Source organism: Salmo salar, chromosome ssa03, assembly GCF_905237065.1.
Source record: "Salmo salar chromosome ssa03, Ssal_v3.1, whole genome shotgun sequence".
In the NCBI taxonomy this organism is placed as follows: Eukaryota; Metazoa; Chordata; class Actinopteri; order Salmoniformes; family Salmonidae; genus Salmo; species Salmo salar.
Window position 1 is genome coordinate 13944071 of NC_059444.1, and position 22144 is coordinate 13966214.

The following is a 22144-nucleotide window of genomic DNA, read 5'->3' on the forward strand; positions in this document are numbered from 1 at the left end:
GGTTGTTGTCATTGCAGGCAATCTCAACGCTGTGCGTTACAGGGAAGACATCCTCCTCCCTCATGTGGTGCTCATCCTGACATAACCCTCCAGCATAACAATGCCACCAGACATACTGCTCGTTCTGTGCGTGATTTCCTGCAAGACAGGAAAGTCAGTGTTCTGCCATGGCCAGCGAAGAGCCCGGATCTCAATCCCATTGAGCACGTCTGCGACTTGTTGGATCGGAGGGTGAGGGCCAGGGCCATCCCCCAGAAATGTCCGGGAACTTGCAGGTGCCTTGGTGGAATAACATCTCACAGCAAGAACTGTCAAATCTGGTGCAGTCCCTGAGGAGATGCACTACAGTACTTATTGCAGCTGGTGGCCACACCAGATACTGACTGTTACTTTTGATTTTGACCGCCCCCCCCTTGTTCAGGGACACATTCCATTTCTGTTAGGCACATGTCTGATGTTGAATCTTATATTTACACATTAAGTTTGCTGAAAATAAACAGTTGACAGTGAAAAGACATTTCTTTTTTGTTGAGTTTACTTCATGTAATGACTTTTGACCCTTAAAAATAACATATTTTCAAAACAAAAGCAACGGTGTTTAATTCATGCTTCTATTGCTATACTAGGCCCACAACTGTACACCCGGCAGGAGGGATGAGACTAGCTGTAACTTGTCTGGCTGTCCGTAAAGGGCAAAGACTTACTGATCAATGTGGCACTCAAGTGTAGTAATACAAAAAAATGAACACTTCAAATGATAATAAAAAGCAGTATTAGAGTCACACTCAAACACATTCCATACAAAGTTTAATGTTATTCAATGCATGAGGTGTTCAACGTGCTTTTCAGAAAAGCATTTAAATTTACTTTAATACATTGCCAATAAGCTAACAAAATGTAACCTGCTAATTTCCTACAAAAGTAGGTGTATACAGTATAAAACCAGCCTAATATTGCAAGCACCAATTACATTCTCACTTGGACATATATACAGTATATATACACACTCAAATGAAATACTGTATGTACAGTTTGCAATCTAATTCTTATAGCAATGGAATGTGTGTCCTGTACTTGTCTGTATTCCTGCAAAAAAGTGCCTTGACAAAGGCCCGAAGGCTTAATTAACAAGGGAACAGAGGAGAGAAAAAAAAAATCATAGAAATTCAATAAACAAAGAACCCAGTAGAGAAGAATGTGTTGTTGGGGCGAGCAGGTCATCACAGCTGGGGCAGTTTGTCCACGGGGGTGTCGAATTTGAAGTCTGGGGGAAAGAGGTCGGCAGCGCGGGGGTAGATGAGTCTGTACGACTGTCTGATTGTGACGTCCGCCACACCGGCGATGTCTCCAATCTCTGTCGAAGGATTTGAAGAAATGACTACTGGTGCTTTAAGAGTCTTCAGAACATTTGTGCTGCACTTGTTCTCAGAACTATCAGAAATACGAGTTCATGAACCTTATTCATGCCTGAAATGTACTTAAGCAGGTTGTAAAGCTTACAAACACAAATATACTACATATATACAGTGCCGTGAAAAAGTATTTGCCCCCTTAATGATTCTATATTTTTGATACTGATTGTTACCAGAACTTCAACCAAAACTTATTATAAAAAGGGAACCTGAGTTTTATATTTTTTATTTCTTTCTTTAACAAAGCCAACACCCAATGCCCATGGGGGAAATACTATTTCACACCTTACACTACCTGGTTGTGCCACCTTTAGCTGGAATGACTCCAACCAAACACTTCCTGTAGTTGTTGATCAGTCTCTCACGTCACTGGAGGAATTTTGGCCCACTCTTCCATGCATAACGGCTTTAACTCACTGCATGACCCAGCTGCGCTTCAGCTCACAGACAGATGGCCTGACATTCTCCTGTAGAATTCTCTGATGCAGAATTAATGGTTCCTTCTATTAAGGCAAGTCATCCAGGTCCTGAGGCAGCAAAGCATCGCCAAACCATCACACTACCACCATCTTTGACCATTGGTCTGCGGTTCTTACTGTGGAATGCAGTATTTGGTTTTTGCCAGACATAAATGGGACCCATCTCATCCAAAGTGGACTCAAGTTCGCCAAAAAGCACCTGGATGATCATCCAGACTCTTAGAAGAATGTTCTATGGACAGATGATTTAAAGGTATAACATGGGTCCCACTGCATTCCACAGTAAGAACCTCATACCAACTGTCAAGCATGGTGGTGGTAGTGTGATGGTTTGGGGATGCTTTGCTGCCTCAGGACCTGGACGACTTGCCTTAATAGAAGGAACCATGTATACTGCCCTGTATTGGAGAATGTCAGGCCATCCGTCTGTGAGCTGAAGCTGAAACGCTGCTGGGTCATGCAACAAGACAATGATCCAGAACACACAATCATGTCTACATGAAAATGGCTAAAAAGCAACACATTTTTAGTTTTAGAATGGCCTAGCCAAAGTCCTAATTCAAATTGAGTTGTTGTAGGTCTTGAAACCCACAAACGTCGCAGAACTGCTTTAACTCTGCATGGAAGAGTGGGCCAACATTCCTCCACAGCGATGAGAGACTGATCTTGTTTATGAAAAATGAAATATGTAAGTGTGTTTTGTTCACTCAGGTTCCCTTTATCTAATATTAGGTTTTGTTGGAAAATCTGATAATTCCGTATAAAAAATATGCATAAGTAGATACAATTTGAAAGGGGGCAAATGCTTTTGTATATAAAGTACTGTGAAAAAGTATGTGGACACCCCTTCAAACTAGTGGATTTGGCTATTTCAGCCACACCCGTTGCTGACTGGTGTATAAAATCGAGCACACCGCCATGCAATCTCCATAGACAAACATTGTCAATAGAATGGCCTTACTGTAGAGCTCACTGACTTTCAACGCTGCACCGTCATAGGATACCACCTTTCCAACAAGTCAGTACATAAAATTTCTGCCCTGCTAGAACTGCCCCGGTCAACTGTAATTGCTGTTATTGTGAAGTGGAAAAGTCTAGGAGCAACAATGGCTCAGCCACAAAGTGGTAGGTCACACAAGCTCACAGAAATGGACCACCGAGTGCTGAAGCGTGTAAAAATCGCCTGTCCTCGGTTGCAACACTCACTACCGAGTTCCAAACTGCCTCTGGAAGCAACGTCAGCACAAGAACTGTTCCTCGAGAGCGTCATGAAATGGGTTTCCATGGCCGAGCATCCACACAAGCCTAAGATCCCCATGCGCAATGCCAAGTGTCGGCTGGAGTGGTGTAAAGCTCGCCACCATTGGACTCTGGAGCAGTGGAAACGTCTTCCCTGGATTGATGAATCATGCATCACCATCTGGCAGTCCGAGGGACAAATCTGGATTTGGTGGTTGCCATGAAAACACTACCTACCCAAATGCATAGTACCAACTATAAAGTTTGGTGGAGAAATAATGGTCTGGGGCCGTTTTTCATGGTTTGGTCTAGGCCCCTTAGTTCCAGTGAAGCATACAATGACATTCTAGACGATTCTGTGCTTCCAACTTTGTGGCAACAGTTTGGGGAAGGCCCTTTCCTGTTGCAGCATGACAACGCCCCCATGCACAAAGCGAGGTCCATACAGAAATAATTTGTCGAGATCGGTGTGGAAGAACTTGACTGGCCTGCAGAGCCCTGACCTCAACCCCATCGAACACCTTTGGGATACCAACATCAGTGCCAACCTCACAAATGCACTTGTGGCTGAATGTAAGCCACTACCCGCAGCAATGTCTCAACATCTAGTGGAAAGCCTTCCCAGAAGAGTGGCTGTTATAACAGCAAAGAGGGGACCAACTGTATATTAATGCCCATGATTTTGGAATGAGATGTTTGACAAGCAGGTGTCCACATACTTCTGGTTGTGTAGTTCAGATTCAGCCAATAAAGAACTTTAAGTGATGACCACCTGAAAAAGCCCCACCTCACCTTTCTGGGTCTTCTTCTCGGCGGAGGCCTGAGAGGCCATGTAGATGGCGGCGGCAGCCACAGAAATGGGGCTCCTGCCGGGCACCAGGTCCAGCTCCACGGCCTTCCGGGCGATGTAGGTGGCCGCCATCTGCACCTGCTTAGGCAGACCCAGGTTGGAGCAGAAGCGGGACATGAAGTCTCCGGTGGTGATGAGGTCCACGCTGGTCTCCAGGGCCTTGAGGATCAGCTTGAAGCAGCGGCCAATCTCCTTCTTGGAGATACGGGACACAGCGCAGATCTCTGCGAGGGATGGGTGACAAGGGAGTCATTAATGATACACCATCAGGATCGTTCTAGTAAGTCATGCAACGGAGAACATTTTAAAATGCAAGATGAAAATAAGCTTTTCTTTTTGGACCATTCCAGGTGATAGCTACCTCCCTGTTTGTCCATTTTCTTCCCTTTGGTGCCTAACGAACAACCCAGGAATATAAACTCAGCAAAAAAAGAAACGTCCTCTCACTGTAAACTGCATTTATTTTCAGCAAACTTAACGTGTAAATATTTGTATCAACATAACAAGATTCAACAACTGAGACAAACTGAACAAGTTCCACAGACATGTGACTAACAGAAATGGAATAATGTGTCCCTGAACAAAAGGTGGGGTCAAAACCTAAAGTAAGGTGTGGCCACCAGCTGCATTAAGTACTGCAGTGCATCTCCTCCTCATGGACTGAACCAGATTTGCCAGTTCTTGCTGAAAGATGTTACCCAACTCTACCACCAATGCACCTGCAAGTTCCCAGACATTTCTTGGGGGGGAATGGCCCTAGCCCTCACCCTCCGATCCAACAGGTCCCCAGACGTGCTCAATGGGAATGAGATCAGGGCTCTTCGCTGGCCATGGCAGAACACTGACATTCCTGTCTTGCAGGAAATCACGCACAGACCGAGCAGTATGGCTGGTGGCATTGTCATGCTGGAGGGTCATGTCAGGATGAGCCTGCAGGAAGGGTACCACATGAGGGAGGAGGATGTCTTCCCTGTAACGCACAGCGTTGAGATTGCCTGCAATGACAAGCTCAGTCCGATGATGCACAGGGAATGATGATGCACACACCGCCCCAGACCATGACGGACCCTCCACCTCCAAATCGATCCCGCTCCAGAGTACAGGCCTCGGTGTAGCGCTCATTCCTTCGGCGATAAACGCGAATCCGACCATCACCCCTGGTGAGACAAAACCGCGACTCGTCAGTGAAGAGCACTTTTTGTCAGTCCTGTCTGGTCCAGCAACGGTGGGTTTGTGCCCATAGGCGACATTGTTGCCGGTGATGTCTGGTGAGGACCTGCCTTACAACAGACCTACAAGCCCTCAGTCCAGCCTCTCTCAGCCTATTGCAGACAGTCTGAGCACTGATGGAGGGATTGTGGGTTCCTGGTGTAACTCGGGCAGTTGTTGCCATCCTGTACCTGTCCCGCAGGTGTGATGTTCAGATGTACCGATCCTGTGCAGGTGTTGTTACACGTGGTCTGCCACTGCGAGGATGATCAGCTGTCCGTCCTGTCTCCCTGTAGCGCTGTCTTAGGCGTCCCACAGTCCGGACATTGCAATTTATTGCCCTGGCCACATCTGCAGTCCTCATGCCTCCTTGCAGAATGCCTAAGGCACGTTCACACAGATGAGCAGGGACCCTGGGCATCTTTCTTTTGGTGTTTTTCAGAGTCAGTAGAAAGGCCTCTAGTGTCCTAAGTTTTCATAACTGTGACCTTAATTGCCTTACAGATGTAAGCTGTTAGTGTCTTAACGACTGTTCCACAGGTGCATGTTCATTAATTGTTTATGGTTCATTGAACAAGCATGGGAAACAGTGTTTAAACCCTTTACAATGAAGATATGTGATCTTTTAACAAATTATCTTTTAAAGACAGGGTTCGAAAAAATGACATTTATTTTTTTGCTGAGTTTTTATTAATTTGTAGCAACCAGCAACAGACCCTCATTCCAAGGTGTAGCATGAAATATTTGTTCATCCTAATATGAGCTCTAAACATCCTCTTCAGGTTTTTGTCTGTTTTGTACTTTTTACTCCTTTTTCTCCCCAATTGGTAGTTACAGTCTTGTCCCATCGCTGCAACTCCCATACGGACTCGGAAGAGGCGAAAGTCGAGAGCCATGCATCCTCCGAAACACGACCCTGCCAAGTCGCACTGCCTGCTTAACCCGGAAGCCAGCCGCAACAATGTGTTGGAGGAAACACTATACAGCTGGCGACCGAAGTCAGTGTGCATGTGCCTGGCTGCCACAAGTCGTTGCTAGAGTGCGATGGGACAAGGACATCCCATGAGGATAAATCCTCCCCTAATCCGAACGACACTGGGCCAATTGTGCGCCGCCTCATGGGTCTCCTGGTCACGGCCGGCTGCAACACTGCCGGGATCGAACCTGGATCTGTAGTGACGCCTCCAGCGCTGCCTTATACCGCTGCGCCACTCAGGAGGCCCTAAACATCCTCTTTATAAGAACTCACCTTTAAATGTCCGAGGCACACCCTCTTGTCTGCAGGCGATGTAGAGGCAGGCTGATGCGATGGCGTCGTTGGCCCGCCCCTTCAGGCTCTTCTGTTCATACACTTGCTTAAATAAGTTATTTGTTCGGTCCTGCAGGTCAAATACAACAGTGCAAAATCTCTTAAAATGCTGCAGACATTATTATAGTTTGGTTAAAGCTGCAATATGTACCTTTTCGGACAACCTGACAAATTCACATAGAAATGGGAGTTATAGATCTAATTCTCATTGAAAGCAAGTATCAGAAGCAGTAGTAGATCTGTTCTGTGCGCGCTGTCTATGCTTCCTGTTCTCAAGTTTTGTTTTTGTGTTTTTTTACTTTCGGGTTTGTTCTCTACACTATGCATTGCTTGTTTTGTCACAAACTGAAATTAGGCGACCTATTCGAATTTTAGCAACCAGGAAGTGGCAGAGCTATTTCTACATATTGCACCTTTAAGAGAAAACCCCATATTTAGAGTAACCTGCTAAATAACTTGAGATTTGGAAATATATTAATCCTATGGAGGTAGAAATGAGCAGTTAGCTAGCTACTAGGTTCCACAAAGCTAAACAATTGGAAGAGAGAACAGGACTCACTATGATGTTCCTCGGTAGGTTGATCCGGTCAGCCATGGTGGTAATCTCTTTGAAGGCGTTTAGCATGGCGCGGTCTGAACTGCTCATGGTCCGCCGGTTCTGATACTTGGAGTTGCCGAACTCGTCAAAACTTGCCGCGCCTGTTCCCTATGGTGACAACAGAATGGTTGGAACCAACAGAGGCAATGAAGACTTTTTATTTAACCATTGTTTTTCACAGGGATCCCTGCAGCAGAAAATACAAGCTACAAGGAACAAATGATACAAATACGTCAAGACAGTATCATGAGAAATAAAACCATACAGAAAGGCTATTATAATACATTTTTTACAACACATTTGCAATGTCTGATCCCTTTATTAGCATAATCCATTTACTACCAGTAAATCTTATGACAATGAAGTCTATTTTATGGAGAACAGAGGAACCTAATAAAGACCATGTCACAAAAAGGGGTGCAGAGATTTTCTTGTCATTGCATTTCTTTGTCTGGCTCCCCGGGCCACATTTATATGTGGTCCTTCTCGTCAGGCATCAACACCTAGCCACTGACCACAAACATAAAATTAGTTTAGAGCATCTTTCCCTGTAAGCGGTAACTTTGTGTGTACTTACCTTGCTGATCATGGTGCTCAAGTCTCCACCGTTGAGGAGTGGATTCTGGGCGTCGCCCACTCTGGACGGGTCTTGGGTGGCTTTCTCATTGGTGAAGGTCCTCCACTCTGAACCCACATCAATCACCCTGTCACCTGAGGAGGAACCAGATACATTACCACATGGGGCCACGTTCCAATATGTTCAACTGGAGGAACCAGACATTACCGCATAAGGCCACATTCCAATATGTTAAAATCTCTTCCTTTCCTTTTGTCATTTACTCTATTTTGTCTCCTTGAGCAGTGAGCAATGACAGTGACATGAATGGATAAAGGAGGTAAAAGTGATGAACATCAAGCACCCACTGTAATGATTTTACCATCATAGTATAATGCTTTCACCAAGAGAGTCCTTCCTTTTGTGATAAAAGGAGACGAGGGAAATCGTTATTAAAAAAGTAAGCAGTATTGAGGGTCAGTGGGACCCAGGCCACCACTTTGAACATGTTTATGTAAATGAGAATAGTAACTAGGTCTAATGACACAACCAGGACACAATCAACCAAATGTGTCTCATCTCTCCATTGTTCCAGTCACAGATTTGATTACACCCTGCACTTCCCAGACCAGGCCACAAGATGGCATTCTCACTCAGGAACTAGACACTTTCCTTTGTCCAATATTTTCTCTCGTTTATCGCCTCTTCCTGGAAACTAACACGGTCGGGGATTAGATTTTTCACCTCTAATCCCATAAACCCTTCCCATAGATAAATCACACTAATACTGAGTACTAATATGACGTTCATCTGCTTATGGCAAAGCTATGGGATACAATCTAGCTTTACATCACTGAATGTACCCACTATACCCCCATATGATTAGCTAAGTGTTTCCTATGGGACTCATTATTGGAGACCTGCTCTGTTACGTTCAGATAGAGCCCTGTAATTTAATCTGTTGCTGTAACTAGGGTGGCTTTCCAAGGCTGTCTAAGGAAGGCGTGGACAGATTTGATTCTATTGCATCTTTGTGAGGATGTTGTCATTTCTTGAATTTCATGGTATCATGTTACATATTATTATGCACTCTAGCCATGTGGCAGGTCTGACATGTCATCTCGCTGCTCGAGTCCCATAATACCAGCACAAACACTGTCACATCACTCCCTCCCTCTGAATTAGAGGTTAGTATTTTCAGTACGTGTCGGTTTATGTTAAGTTACACTATTTACCTAATGGAAAGACTTCTCATCCCTACACATAAGGCTTTATGTCAGTCTGTTGACAGGTAATGTGTGTGTGTGCGCTTGTTTTACTGTACTGAACCAGAAGTTCTCACAACTATGGTAAACCAAGGCCAATTCAGAGAACTGAGGACATTTGGCCGGTCCTAACTTCTAAAAAGGGTATTTTAGGCTTAGGGGTTAGGTTGAGTTAGAATCAGGATAAAAAAGTCCTCAAGTATAGTAATACAAAGCTGTGCGTGTGTGTGCCTGTCCTCACCCACTACAAGGCCACACTCGGGGCAGATCATGTCCCCTGCTCTGTAGTCTTCCACCAGCATGGCATCTGGGTGGTTGGGGCACTGCACCTTGGGAAGGGCCAGGACATCTCCGCTGCAAGGAAAGAAGAAATGCCAGAGGTCAGCTGACAGTGACCTCGAAGCTCTGACCCTGCCTAGTGAGGGTTACCCCACAATTGGATGTGACTGTGGTTATAACCATAAAGCTGGTTTACTGTCAAGTTTGTGGTATTAGTTCACTTACTCTATACACTTCAGTTAACGCCGATTGTTTACTGTGACATTTGAATTGGCAAATTATGATAATGACAAATCTTACAGGCCTTTGTTCAAATTCTGCTCAAATTGTTTAACATGTCAGTTTTCCCCTCGATCAGGGAAATATTAGGAAAATAGCTAGCTACCTTTAAGATTGTTAAAACAAAAGGAACTTAAGAAAATTACAAGTTACAATAAAAAGTTAAAACACAAGTAAATACATATACACACACGATAGATAGATATATAGATCTATCAACAAGAACTGGACTGGGAAGCACTGCAAACCTAGCTATCGCAGAAGCCACCAAAGATTGTGTTAACTTGTACCCAGACGAATTTCCAACCGAAATTATGCTGATGTGGCCAAAAGCGCCTCGAAACTGTCCTACGTGGGACCACCGGACCCATTAAATGGGCATCCAGCGGTTTGGAAATTATCCTCGACACCTATTCGATTCTATAACGTTAATACCAAAACCGATACATACCCCATATAGCCATCTATCCGAAATTCTGGCACAAACTGTTCTTCCAATCACCTGTGTTTCGTTTCTTTGACAAAGGCTTTATGCCTACTGGTACTTGGGTACGTCAACATTCGGTTTCTCTTCGTTTAGGCAAGCGAAAACAAGCCATTTATTTTGAGCTAGTTAGTTAACAGCTGACAGAATAAATCGCTGGTAAAACCACCAAATAAACTTGCAGTGTCCTTATAACTATTACCAATGGCTTAATAACTTGTCATGATTAAATCACGTTGACACTGCTACTGTAAAAATATATTAGATAACGTTAGCTAGAGCAATTGGAGTTAGCCAGCTGTGATGGCCCGACAACATCACCCATCCCTTTAAAAACATTACATCGCTCATTGATCGCATGTGCGAGGACGATGTTCTACACGAGCAACATGATCAAGTTAACATGATATACGATCGATACAATGTGTCAAACTGATTTGAGAGTGTTTTCTGGTAGGCTAACGTTAGTTAAGGTTAAGTAGTACGGACATTCCGGCGGCTATAATGAAAAACACGGAGAGTCGCGTTAGAAACAAACGTCTCTATGTGTTGATGGCCACCCCCACCCGTTGATCAATAACCGTTCCCCACATGAAAACATAATAATGCAAAACACCGCTTGGAATAGATGGTTTACACACCGGCTCGTCGACGCCATGTTAGTTACTTCTTTATAGTTCTGCCAGTGGTGAACAGTTTCGAACAATGGCGTCTTCTACCTCTATATATGGCTTTTTCGGCCCACGTGTTTACATGACGACGGAACGGCAAAAGGCTCCAACTAGATATTCAAAAAGCGATTGACATATGAGGACAGAGGACGTAGGCTACTTATAAAAGAGTAATGTACTCCCAAGTCACAGAACAATGCTTTTGACATCCATTATTTATTATATTATTATACTTATCTAATTAAATCATATGACTTCCTGACCGTGTCACCTTTAGTCACAGAATTACATTTAAGTGAATACAATTATGCAAATGACCAAGTGTTAAACCAAAACTAGTGAAAAGGAAAGACAAATGTGTGGATTTTTGTTTCATTTGTGTCACTGAAACTTTTTTTACATGCTTATTGCTGCAATGGATCCTAGCCAACACCCCTGCAAGCAGAGCAGCTGGAACACAACATGGTTGGTAATATTTCCATCTGCCAGCCACTAAAGAAAAATAGCACTTAAATGGTTGGTTATGTGTAGCCTACATAAGAAAACATGTTAAAGCAGAAATGGCAGTGGAAAGTGGAAGCATAACCCTACTTAACCCCATTCAACAAACTGACTCAACTCTGAGTAGCCAATATAGCAGTCTCACTGTAAGAGCCATAGCAGACAGGCCTGTTTATGAAACTGTCAGGGATGGCATTGTCTCTGTGTGCCAGTCTGTGCCCTATCCTTGTGCCAATCTTGGACTGTATTGCCTTGATTGCCCCTCGCCCACACACCCACTGTACCACTGACCTCAACAGCTCTGGTTCGACAACCACCAAACAATGAGTCATTTCACTTGGCCAGACATCCTTTGATAGAGAATTTCAAGAGAAATCCAATATTTAACAAATAATTTATGACTGAATTACATCGACTCTGGCAAGCACCTTGAGCTGTTTGGATTTCACTGATTGCAATTAATAAACAAGCCTTGTCAGCAGCACATATTTTATTAAATTGCACAATGACATTGAACACTAGGTGAATAGAATGCATGTCCATGTACAACAGCAGGTGGCGCTAAATCCCAATATGTCAGATAAGGCCATCATCTATTAAGCTTTCAAATGCTAAATAATAATTAATATTATGATTGTACTAAAGTCCCATGATGAATTAACATACATCATTTATTTATATTAATAATGTCAAGATTAATTCCTCTGAATGCTTGAGATTCTCAAAGGAATTTTAATCAAACTAATCAGTTTCAACAACATTTTCAGCTGGGCAAAAGTCATAGCTAGTCACACACTAATGACAATGTCACGATTTGACGTTGTTTTTTCCCCGAGTTCCCAGTTGTCTTGAAAGCACCATATTCTGCCAGCACTGTGTGGTGTGAGTCTCTGAGTCCCAGTTGAGGGACCTGTATTTGATCCACTGCCTATAGTAGCAGCACCACAGGGGTTATTATCTTATCTGCACTGATAAACACAAACAACACTCTCAATGAGTCACACAGAACACCAAAACACAATGTGTAGCCTACGGTAGGCAGTATGTCTTCCTACATTAGCCTATATATCACCTGTCTGTTCCTCACAGAGCCCCCGAAGGCGCTTGACAAGATTACTGATTCAGACCGTCTCAGGCAGCCTCATTCAAAAAACATGAACATGCATAGACATACAGTATCAGTGACTGTGAATATAAGGCTGTAGCTGTAGTCAGTTGGTGTTATTATTAATCATATTACAATCTGGTATACTGGGAATGGGGACACGTGGTGTTTACTAGTCATTAATTGTCATGGAAACAAGTGTGTCTGTCTGGGATTGGGTTTGCATTTACTGTGTTCAGACCTTTTTCAATACAATGACCTGGTTGCTAAGTACATGTGGGGGTTACCTCTGTATGTCTGCTTCGGCACTGTAGACAGGCCCAAATTACAGACGGATCCACCTATTCCCCATTGCTGTGACCACAACCACAACCCTGTACACCGCTCTTGCCGTCACACCCAACTATATGACCCACAGTCAGATTTCTCTTCTGTGTGTCTGCCGCCATCTACAGGTCTGTAATCAGACCTCTGCTGTTACACAATCACAATCCGTATCAGGTCACCATATTCTCCCTTTAGGAAGTGTATAATATTTATATGTTATAACAGTCTTTCAGCTGTGTAATATCGATCATTTCATTGATTGTAATGAATAGTTTTTTTAAATAATCACTGACTAAAGTTGTTTGGCCTCATGAACCTGGCCTGGCTGTTATTTTTATTCAGTTCTCTGAGTACATTGAGCAGTGTGGCCAACTATTTTTATATTATCTAGCCTGGACCAGTTGGAACCTGTACCACACTCAAGAGACACTTCCTCAAGAGTGTGCTGTGTGCAACCAAATCCAGACATCTGAGGTAGCGACTTTCACCAAGGGTTCTACATATATTCCTATGTCTTCATTTTCACAATTAGGCTATATAGCGTAGCTACAGACACACAGGAAGAGAGATGGCGAGAATTTACATTACATTGTGTAGCCTACAATCTACAGGTGCAGCAGATATGATGTGCCGGATACAATGTATTCATTTATAGCCTTAATATTAGGAGTTACTTACTACATAGTTACTGAATAGATGGTTACAGTTCAAAGCTTCCGAATGAGTTATATTAATATGTAACAGAATGTGCGCATTCGATCAAGTCGTAGTACAGTATGCGGTCGGTGGTGCCCCAGTTTTCATCATTATTTCCAATTTGGTGGCATCTGAGTGAGACCTAGCTGGAAAGAACTGTGAAGCTGTTTGAGACAGATAAGAATGTTGTGTCTTTAGTACGTTGATCTGTGGCGTCCACCAATAAGAAACTCCGGTAATAGCGGTGTCATGTTCAAATTGGACCACCCTTTTCTTCAAATTACATGCGTACAGTGGTCGACGTTATGCGCATATTCTCCACGACGCTCAGGTATGCAGAACCGCTGGTATTGAGGATGGTGCCGACATTCGCATTGTCACGAACAAATGTTCTTGGTCACAAGCTTTGTTCCATAGTTTAATGGATTGAGCTGAATCGTCAGAAGGAATTGTCTGGAGCGCAAAAGTGGAAATGGAGTACAGAACATCTAACTAGATAAGGTCACCAAGATAGTAAGTATGCTCGTTTTCCTCAGACTTACCACGCTTTAAAAACTGTAAAATCATAATTTACATTTATTTGATGTTGATTTTCATAATGTGCGGTTATCCCAGAGCAGTTTGTTTAACGCAAGTAGCCAGATAATACATTGTTACAGCGCTGTAAATGTTTTAACTCCGGGCACATGTTGTAGTTGAGTTACAGGCAATAAAAAAAAAGTTACAGTTACAGCAGGTCACCTGACCTCAGAGTCAGACAACAACAGAAGAGTAATACGCAAGAAAAAAAAATCTAAAGGGTTTAACATGTATCTAATATTTCCTATAAGTTAAATGACTGTAAATGTGTTTAATCAGTAGCCTAGGTTTATTCCACAACTGGTCTCTCTGCTCCCCGTCTCTTTGTTAGAATCAGTGTTGTCTACAAGTTGTCTCTGCAGATTCTCGTCCCACTTCGATTTGGCCTATATGCAAAACGTCATTGATGATGGCTTTTTGGGATGTTATCTTAAAGCATGTTTTAATAATATCATACCTATAAATATAGCCAATAGGCTATAGCCTATAATATCACAAATATATTACTATAATTATTTAGTTCAACTATGAACGGAAATTATTGATGAAAGCAAATATCATCTAAAGTTTTATTGGTGATAAATCAAGTGTCCATATTTGTGGCAAGGAAAAAGTGTATGGAATAAAATCACTCTTATGGCCAGGCACCACACCCTAATAGGTATTTTTTTCTCTCTTAATCATATCACAATCAACTTTTAAATATAATGCCTTTTTATATTAAAATGTTTCTGAAATATTGTATACGTTATGCAAATGAGACGTTATGCAAATGATGTGATCTAATTTGCATATTTTCATAGAAAGCAAATCCATTTTTTTGGACACTGGATGAAGTCAGCCTAAATATTTTTTTCATTTTTTTAAGACACTCCAGGACCGAAATTTCTTTGGCCATATTATGAATAAATACTTAAAAAAAAAAAAATCTTAATTAGTAAAATAAAGACATGTACATAAAATGTATTTGTAGAACATTTTTCTAAGAAAATTGGATCAATACTGAACAAAAATATAGACGCAACATGCAACAATTTAAAACATTTTACTGAGTTACAGTTTATAGAAGGAAATCAGTCAATTGAAATAAATAAATTCGGCCCTAATTGATGGTTTTCACATGACTGGAAGGGCATACTTGAGACATCTGTGGCATTGTGTTGTGACAAAACTGCACATTTTAGAGTGGCCTTTTATTGTCCCCAGCACAATGATCATGCTGTTTAATCAGATTCTTGATATGCCACACCTGTCAGGTGGATGGATTATCTTGGCATATGAAAAATGCTCACTAACAGGGATGTAAACAAATTTCTGCACAAAATTGGAGAGAAATAAGCTTTTTGTTTGTATGGAACATTTCTGTTATCTTTTATTTCAGCTCATGAAACCTGGGACCAACACTTTACATGTTGAATTTATATTTTATTTCAGTATAGAATACAATTTTGACAACATATCAACAATTCCCTCTGAGTAAGTCTGGAGAATATATCTAAGGATAACTACACAAACTTTGGGGAATGTAGATTCTTCTCATTTTTCTCAGCTTCAGTTGGCTGGTGGGAAGTCTTACTTTCGGAAAACGCCTATATTGACCCAATCACCATCTCTTCAAAGTAAGTTACTACATACAGTCCAGTTTGTAACATTCACTATGAAATGGACTTTACAATTATGTGTGATTCATTGTAGTGAGCTTTGAAATTATGGATATCCATTTAAAAGTGGTTAAAAATTCATAAAATGTTGATGATGGTAGTATGATAAAGCAAAGAAAATATACATTTACATCACGTTTCTTTACATTCCAGCCTGTGGGGCCTGGCCTTAATAGTGTAGTAACAGTAATAATCATATTATTAACTGTAGTGATCATTATGTACCTAGTTTGGGCAATGTGACACAAGTGTATTTTCATTGTTGTTTTAAATAACTCTCATAAAAACATTTAAAACTATTTTTATTGCCCTGGATGAAAAGGATCAGAGAGGGGAACAGAGTTAGTTAGTTACAACACCGGCAAATAGAGGAAGTGAGCCCACATGTTGAAACTGGGCATACTTACCATTCATTGCTTCACAAAATGGCACACCAACATGCAAAACTTCTCAAATCAAATTTTAGTTGTCACATGCTTCTTAAACAACAGGTGTAGACTAACAGTGAGATGCTTACTTATGGGTCCTTTTTCAACAAGGCAATTAAAGATAATTAAAAAAAAATATATATATATATATAAGTGCCTTCGGAAAGTATTCAGACCCCTTGACTTTTTCCACATTTTGTTAGGTTACAGCCTTATTCTAAAATGTATTAAATTGTTTTTTTCCCTCATCAATCTACACATAATACCCCATAATGACAAAGCAAAAACATGTTTTGAGAAACGTTTGCAAATGTATAAAATAAAACTGAAATATTACATTTACAAAAGTATTCAGACCCTTTACTCAGTACTTTGTTGAAGCACATTTGGCAGCAATTACAGCCTTGAGTCTTCTTGGGTATGATGCTACAAGCTTGGCACACCTGTATTTGGGGAGTTTCTCCCATTCTTCTCTGCAGATCCTCTCAAGCTCTGTCAGGTTGGATGGGGTGTGTTGCTGCACAGCTAATTTTAGGTCTCTCCAGAGATGTTAGATCGGGTTTAAGATGTGACACTTGGCATTCAGGCCAAAGAGTTTAATGTTGGTTTCATCAGACCAGAGAATCTTGTTTCTCATGGTCTGAGAGTCTTTAGGTGCCTTTTGGCAAACTCCAAGCGGCCATCATGTGGCTTCCTTCTGGCCACACTACCATAAAGGCCTGATTGGTGGAGTGCTGCAGAGATGGTTGTCCTTCTGGAAGGTTCTCCCATCTCCACAGAGGAACTCAAGAGCTCTGTCCAAGTGACCATCGGGTTCTTGGTCACCTCCCTGACCAAGGCCCTTCTCCCCCGATTGCTCAGTTTGGCCAGGCGGCCAGCTCCATGAAGAGTCTTGGTGGTTCCAAACTTCTTCCATTTAAGAATGATGGAGGTCACTGTGCTCTTGGGGACCTTCAATGCTGCAGAAATGTTTTGGTACCCTTCCCCAGATCTGTGCCTTGACACAATCCTGTCTCGGCGCTCTACGGACAATTCCTTCAACCTCATGGCTTGGTGTTTGCTCTGAAATGCACTGTCAACTGTGGGACCTTATATAGACAGATGTGGGCCTTTCCAAATCATGTCCAATGAATTTAAATTACCACAATTTCGAGTCTCATAGCAAAGGGTCTGAATACTTATGAAAATAAGGTATTTCTGTTTATAATTTTTTTATACATTTGCAAAAATGTCTAAAAACCTGTTTTTGCTTTTGTTATTATGGGGTATTGTGTGTAGATTGCTGTGGATTTATTTTTTAATCAATTTTAGAATAAGGCTGTAACGTAACAAAATGTGCAAAAAGTCAAGGGGTCTGAATACTTTCTGAAGGCACTGTATATAAATAGTGACACGAAGAATAAATACACAGTGAATAATTAACAATAACGAGTAAAAATAACAAGCCTGAAGATGGACAATATTGTGTCTTAATGGCTCACAATAGGTAGCGACTAACATCAAAGGAACCTTCGACATTCCAGTATCCACATGTCTTAACTAGTCTTGATTTGAGGGAAAACCAATTAACGCCCAGGAGGGGAAATTCTTTGCACTAGATCAGACATAGACTTTTGGCTTTGTCATCAGATGTTTTCAAAATCTAAAGAGAGATGATACAAATATAATCAGCCTATGTCATTACTAATGTTGCTTTGTCTTTAATGAGACACTTTGACATGGAGAGCCATTCAAATTAGTTATCAAAATAAATGGATCAATCTTTATTACCTTTTTAACCATACCAAGTACAAACATTTACCAACAAAAATATATTTGTTACTGAACAAAAACCCATTTAAAAAGTGCCTTTTTAAAATCATTTGATTTGAAAATCATTTGAAATAAGTGCTCTCATTATTAGCTAAATTCCCTGTCTCCTTCCATTGCAGGAATGTTTACCATCACAGAGTTAGCGTCGCTGAATGACATCCAGCCGACCTACCGCATCCTAAAACCATGGTGGGACGTCTTCATGGACTACCTGGGGGTGGTCATGCTCATGTTGTCCATCTTCGCCATGACGATGCAGATCACAAAGGACCAGGTGGCGTGCCTTCCATGCCTGGAGGAAGCGGCAGCAGGGCCAAACTCTTGGACATCCCAAAGTTCACAAGAAAGCACCTCATCAGCAGTTAGCATGACGACAGTGCATGCTACACCAATGGCCACTGAAGATCTACCAGACAGTGCAGTACACGAGGTCCACAACACCCAGCCCATTGTTGTGAAGCGAGAGAGCAAAATGCAGCAACCCAAGGCCACAGGGATCCAAACCAACTTAGATTATCAGCAGTATGTCTTTGTCAACCAAATGTGTTACCATATTGCCTTGCCCTGGTACTCAAAGTACTTCCCGTACCTCTCCCTCATCCACACCCTTGTGCTTATGGTCAGTAGTAACTTCTGGTTCAAATACCCCAAGACAAGCTCAAAGATTGAACACTTTGTGTCCATTCTCGGACGGTGCTTTGAGTCTCCGTGGACTACAAAGGCTTTGTCCGAGACAGCCTGTGAGGATTCTGAGGAGAACAAACAGAGACTGACTGGCACCACTTCAGCACAGAGAGAGTTATCACAGGAAACTAAAGATGAAAATGCTGCAAACTCATCTACCCCTATGCTTGGGAATACAGGAGTCAAGTTCTCAGCAGATAAGCCTGTTGCTGAAGCCCCAAGTATGACTATCCTGGACAAGAAAGATGGGGAGCAGGCCAAGGCTCTATTTGAGAAGGTGCGGAAATTCCGCGCCCATGTGGAGGACAGCGATTTCATCTACAAGCTCTATGTAGCTCAGACTGTGGTCAAAACGGTCAAGTTTATTTTGATTCTGTCCTATACGTCAACATTTATTGCTGCCATCAACTTTCACCACACATGTGAACCCAAAATCAAACACTTAACCGGATATGAGCAGTTCTTTTGTACCCACAACATGGCTTTCATGTTGAAAAAGCTCCTCCTCAGCTACATGGCCCTCATATTGATCTATGGGATGGTGTGCTTGTATTCCCTCCACTGGCTGTTCAGGCGCCCCCTTAAAGAGTACTCATTTGAGAAAGTCAGAGAGGAGAGTAGCTTCAGTGACATTCCTGATGTGAAGAACGACTTTGCGTTCCTTCTGCACATGGTCGATCAGTACGACCAGCTGTATTCCAAACGGTTTGGTGTCTTCCTCTCGGAGGTCAGCGAGAACAAGCTGAGGGAGATCAGTCTGAACCACGAGTGGACATTCGAGAAGCTCAGACAGCTTGTGACCCGAAATCCCCAAGACCAGCAGGAGCTCCACCTCTTCATGCTTTCTGGTCTCCCCAATGCAGTGTTTGACCTCACCGACCTGGAAATACTTAAACTAGAGCTAATTCCTGAGGTCAGGTTTTCGGCAAAGGTTTCCCAAATGACCAGTCTGCAGGAGCTGCACCTCTGCCACTGCCCTGCCAAAGTTGAGCAGACTGCCTTTGTCTTTCTTCGTGACCACCTCCGCTGCCTTCACGTCAAGTTCACAGACGTCGCTGAGATCCCAGCATGGGTTTATTTGTTGAGGAGTTTGAGGGAGCTAAACTTAGTAGGGAATTTAAGCTCAGAAAACAACAAAATGATAGGACTAGAGTGCATGCGTGATTTGAAACATCTTAAGACATTATATCTGAAGAGCAACCTCACCAAGATCCCCTCAAACCTCACTGAGCTGTCCCCACACCTGATCAAACTGGTGGTGCATAACGATGGTACTAAACTACTTGTACTGAACAGCCTCAAGAAGATGACAAACCTCGCCGATCTGGAGCTGCACAACTGTGAGCTGGAGAGGATCCCCCATGCTATTTTCAGCTTAACCAACCTTCAAGAACTGGACCTCAAATCCAACAACATTCGCACCATCGAGGAGGTCATCAGCTTTCAGCACCTCAAGAGGTTGACCTGCCTCAAATTGTGGCACAACAAAATCATCACCATTCCAGCCTCCATAGGCCAGGTCAAGTCTTTAGAGTCACTTCACCTTTCGCACAACAAACTGGAGACGCTCCCGCCGGCGCTGTTCCACCTCCCCAAGCTGAGGCACCTGGACGTCAGTCACAACTCCATCACAGTGATCCCGCCAGAGTTGGGTCTCCTGCAGAACCTCCAGCACTTCGCCATCAATGCAAACAAGGTGGAGGTGCTGCCCAAGCAGCTGTTCAGGTGCACCAAGCTGAAGTTCCTGTGTCTGAGCAATAATGGCCTCACCACCCTGCCTGAGACAGTGGGTCAGTTGGTGCATCTTGCTCAGCTGGAGCTGAGGGGGAACTGTCTGGACCGCCTTCCCTCACTGCTGGGGAACTGTCGCCTTCTACGTAAAAACAGCCTCATTGTTGAGGACCACCTTTTTGACACTTTGCCTGTAGAGGTAAAGGAGAGCATTAGTCGGGAGACCAATGTGTCCTTTGCGAGTGGCTTATAGTTTATCATTTCTGATATCTTAAACCCTTATGGTACAGTGATTAACTGAAATTTATATTACTCACTGAAGCAATACGCTATGAAAGTAACACGTTATTTACCAGGAACTAGCCTTGTAGTTTTTTATAACTTTTGTAGGCTTTTTGAATCCTCTTCAATGGGCAAAAACATAGCGCAATGGTCTTGAAGCCAAATACTTCGTAAAGGCACATGGCAGAAGTAAATTCATCCACAAACACAAATATAATTTTATATACAGGTATATCTTAAAAGATCACGTTTTCACGAATTTGATGATGTAACTTCAATCACATTCAAAAGATTAGGGGAAATGACCCGGAAGTAAAGCAGACGGGACGGTTGCTTTCACAGGATATTGAACCACGTTTTATTGATTATCAATGCCCTATATGGGTAGTTCCTATACATGTTTTGCTTAATAAAGTGAGAGAGAATGCTTCTCCTCAACAAAGACTGTATAGCTCTATAAATAATGTAATATCATTTCAAAGTATAATTTCATCAAGTATTTAAGAATGTTCAAGATAAAAAAAAGCTTTTAGTTGCTTCATAGGGTATTATGATATAATATTGTTTGCAGTAATAGATTTTTAGACTTAATAACAAATATTGTATTAGCTACTCAGGTAAAATGTTAACCCTGGGGACCATCATTTTGCCTTAACTGCTGCTATTTCTCAGTGAGGGCGTTCATAAGAAAAGACTAAACAGCTCTCAAGTTTGTCAAAACACTACCTGTCATTATTCACAACACCATTCAGTAAAATAACAAATGCTATTTTCAGTAGTAATTAACTTTTGGGGATTATGCTTCAAATTGGAAGTACTTTGCACAACCAATATTTGCTTTGCTTTTTGTTGTATTGTTAAATGTTTACTATGGATTACACTCCCCTATCACAGACCATGCTAGCATTTGTGTGTGATTGAAAATAAAGGAGGGTTGACAAAAGGGAGGCGATGTTTTACACCAAAACAAGTTTTTAAATTAGGCAACAATAGCATCAATTAAGTGTACACATGGGACAAGATTGTTATATTTCCTTTTTCCAATGTATTTCTGTACTGTACATAAACTGTTCACATTTGCAAGCATTCCATTTCTGGCACAATAAAACTAGATCTTAGATACACTTTTCTTATTGTTTTTATTCTCTGTTTCAATGCCTTTATCAATGGTCAATGGTCATTGGTCATTACCGTACATTGCTGCATTTATATCTGTATAAAGAATAACATAATTGGTAAGCTGCTGTACAAAAGTATGTATTTGTTGAGGGTTTGTTATATGTAAAATGTATGCTAGCATGATTAAGTTGCTTTGGATAAAAGCGTCTGCTAAATGACATACTTTTTTTTTCACCTTTATTTAACCAGGTAGGCCAGTTGAGAACAAGTTCTCATTTACAACTGCGACCTATATTATATTGTTATATTGTTATAACCTGTGCATTACATTAACTGAGGGGAATGATCAAGCAAGGTACAACTTACGCTACATCTTTAGGGAGGATGTCATGCTGAAACAATAGGGCAATTGAAGACAACTTTTGAAATACAATCTGGAAGTCAATGCCTGTAACTGACATCCAGACAGATGAGATACATTTGTCACAGACATTTCAGGCTTTGTCAGAGAACATTATCTTGCCAGTACTTTAGTAATTCTATAACATATAGTCAAGTTGAGTTATGTGTGTGACTTTCTGTATTTCTC

General features: G+C 41.9%; 2 protein-coding genes across 6 annotated transcripts; one reads left to right on the plus strand and one right to left on the minus strand.

Moving 5' to 3' along the window:
* Nucleotides 1-790: 790 nt before the first annotated feature.
* On the minus strand, nucleotides 791-13423 carry gtf2b (general transcription factor IIB). Of its 3 annotated transcripts, none has more exons than XM_014189716.2 (7): nucleotides 13242-13423; nucleotides 9159-9271; nucleotides 7674-7807; nucleotides 7058-7204; nucleotides 6439-6568; nucleotides 3923-4204; nucleotides 791-1354 (listed from the first exon to the last, which is right to left on the minus strand). In XM_014189716.2, the coding sequence occupies exons 1-7, from the start codon at nucleotides 13244-13246 to the stop codon at nucleotides 1221-1223; spliced, it is 945 nt and encodes a 314-aa protein (XP_014045191.1). In that variant the 5' UTR covers nucleotides 13247-13423; the 3' UTR covers nucleotides 791-1220.
* Nucleotides 13424-13493: 70 nt separating this feature from the next.
* LOC106598902 (leucine rich repeat containing 8 VRAC subunit D) lies at nucleotides 13494-21560 on the plus strand. 3 transcript variants are annotated; one of them, XM_014189923.2, is made up of 3 exons: nucleotides 13530-13772; nucleotides 15388-15457; nucleotides 17859-21560. In XM_014189923.2, the coding sequence occupies exon 3, from the start codon at nucleotides 17861-17863 to the stop codon at nucleotides 20405-20407; it is 2547 nt and encodes an 848-aa protein (XP_014045398.1). In that variant the 5' UTR covers nucleotides 13530-13772; nucleotides 15388-15457; nucleotides 17859-17860; the 3' UTR covers nucleotides 20408-21560. The 3 variants fall into 3 exon arrangements, with proteins under 3 accessions (XP_014045396.1, XP_014045398.1, XP_014045399.1); XM_014189924.2 differs by having other exon boundaries at nucleotides 13571-13772; nucleotides 15368-15457; XM_014189921.2 differs by lacking the exon at nucleotides 15388-15457 and having other exon boundaries at nucleotides 13494-13772.
* The last annotated feature ends 584 nt before the right edge of the window (nucleotides 21561-22144 follow it).

Bases quoted from the DNA above. Each gene is read 5' to 3' on its own strand.
- LOC106598902 (XM_014189921.2), top strand. From the start codon at position 17,861: ATGTTTACCATCACAGAGTTAGCGTCGCTGAATGACATCCAGCCGACC.
- gtf2b (XM_014189716.2), bottom strand. The intron at 7,808-9,158 runs GTGAGGACAGGC...GTTCCTCCTCAG, and splicing joins CGAGTGTGGCCTTGTAGTGG to GTGACAGGGTGATTGATGTG. The intron at 7,205-7,673 runs GTAAGTACACAC...TTGTCACCATAG, and splicing joins TGAGCACCATGATCAGCAAG to GGAACAGGCGCGGCAAGTTT.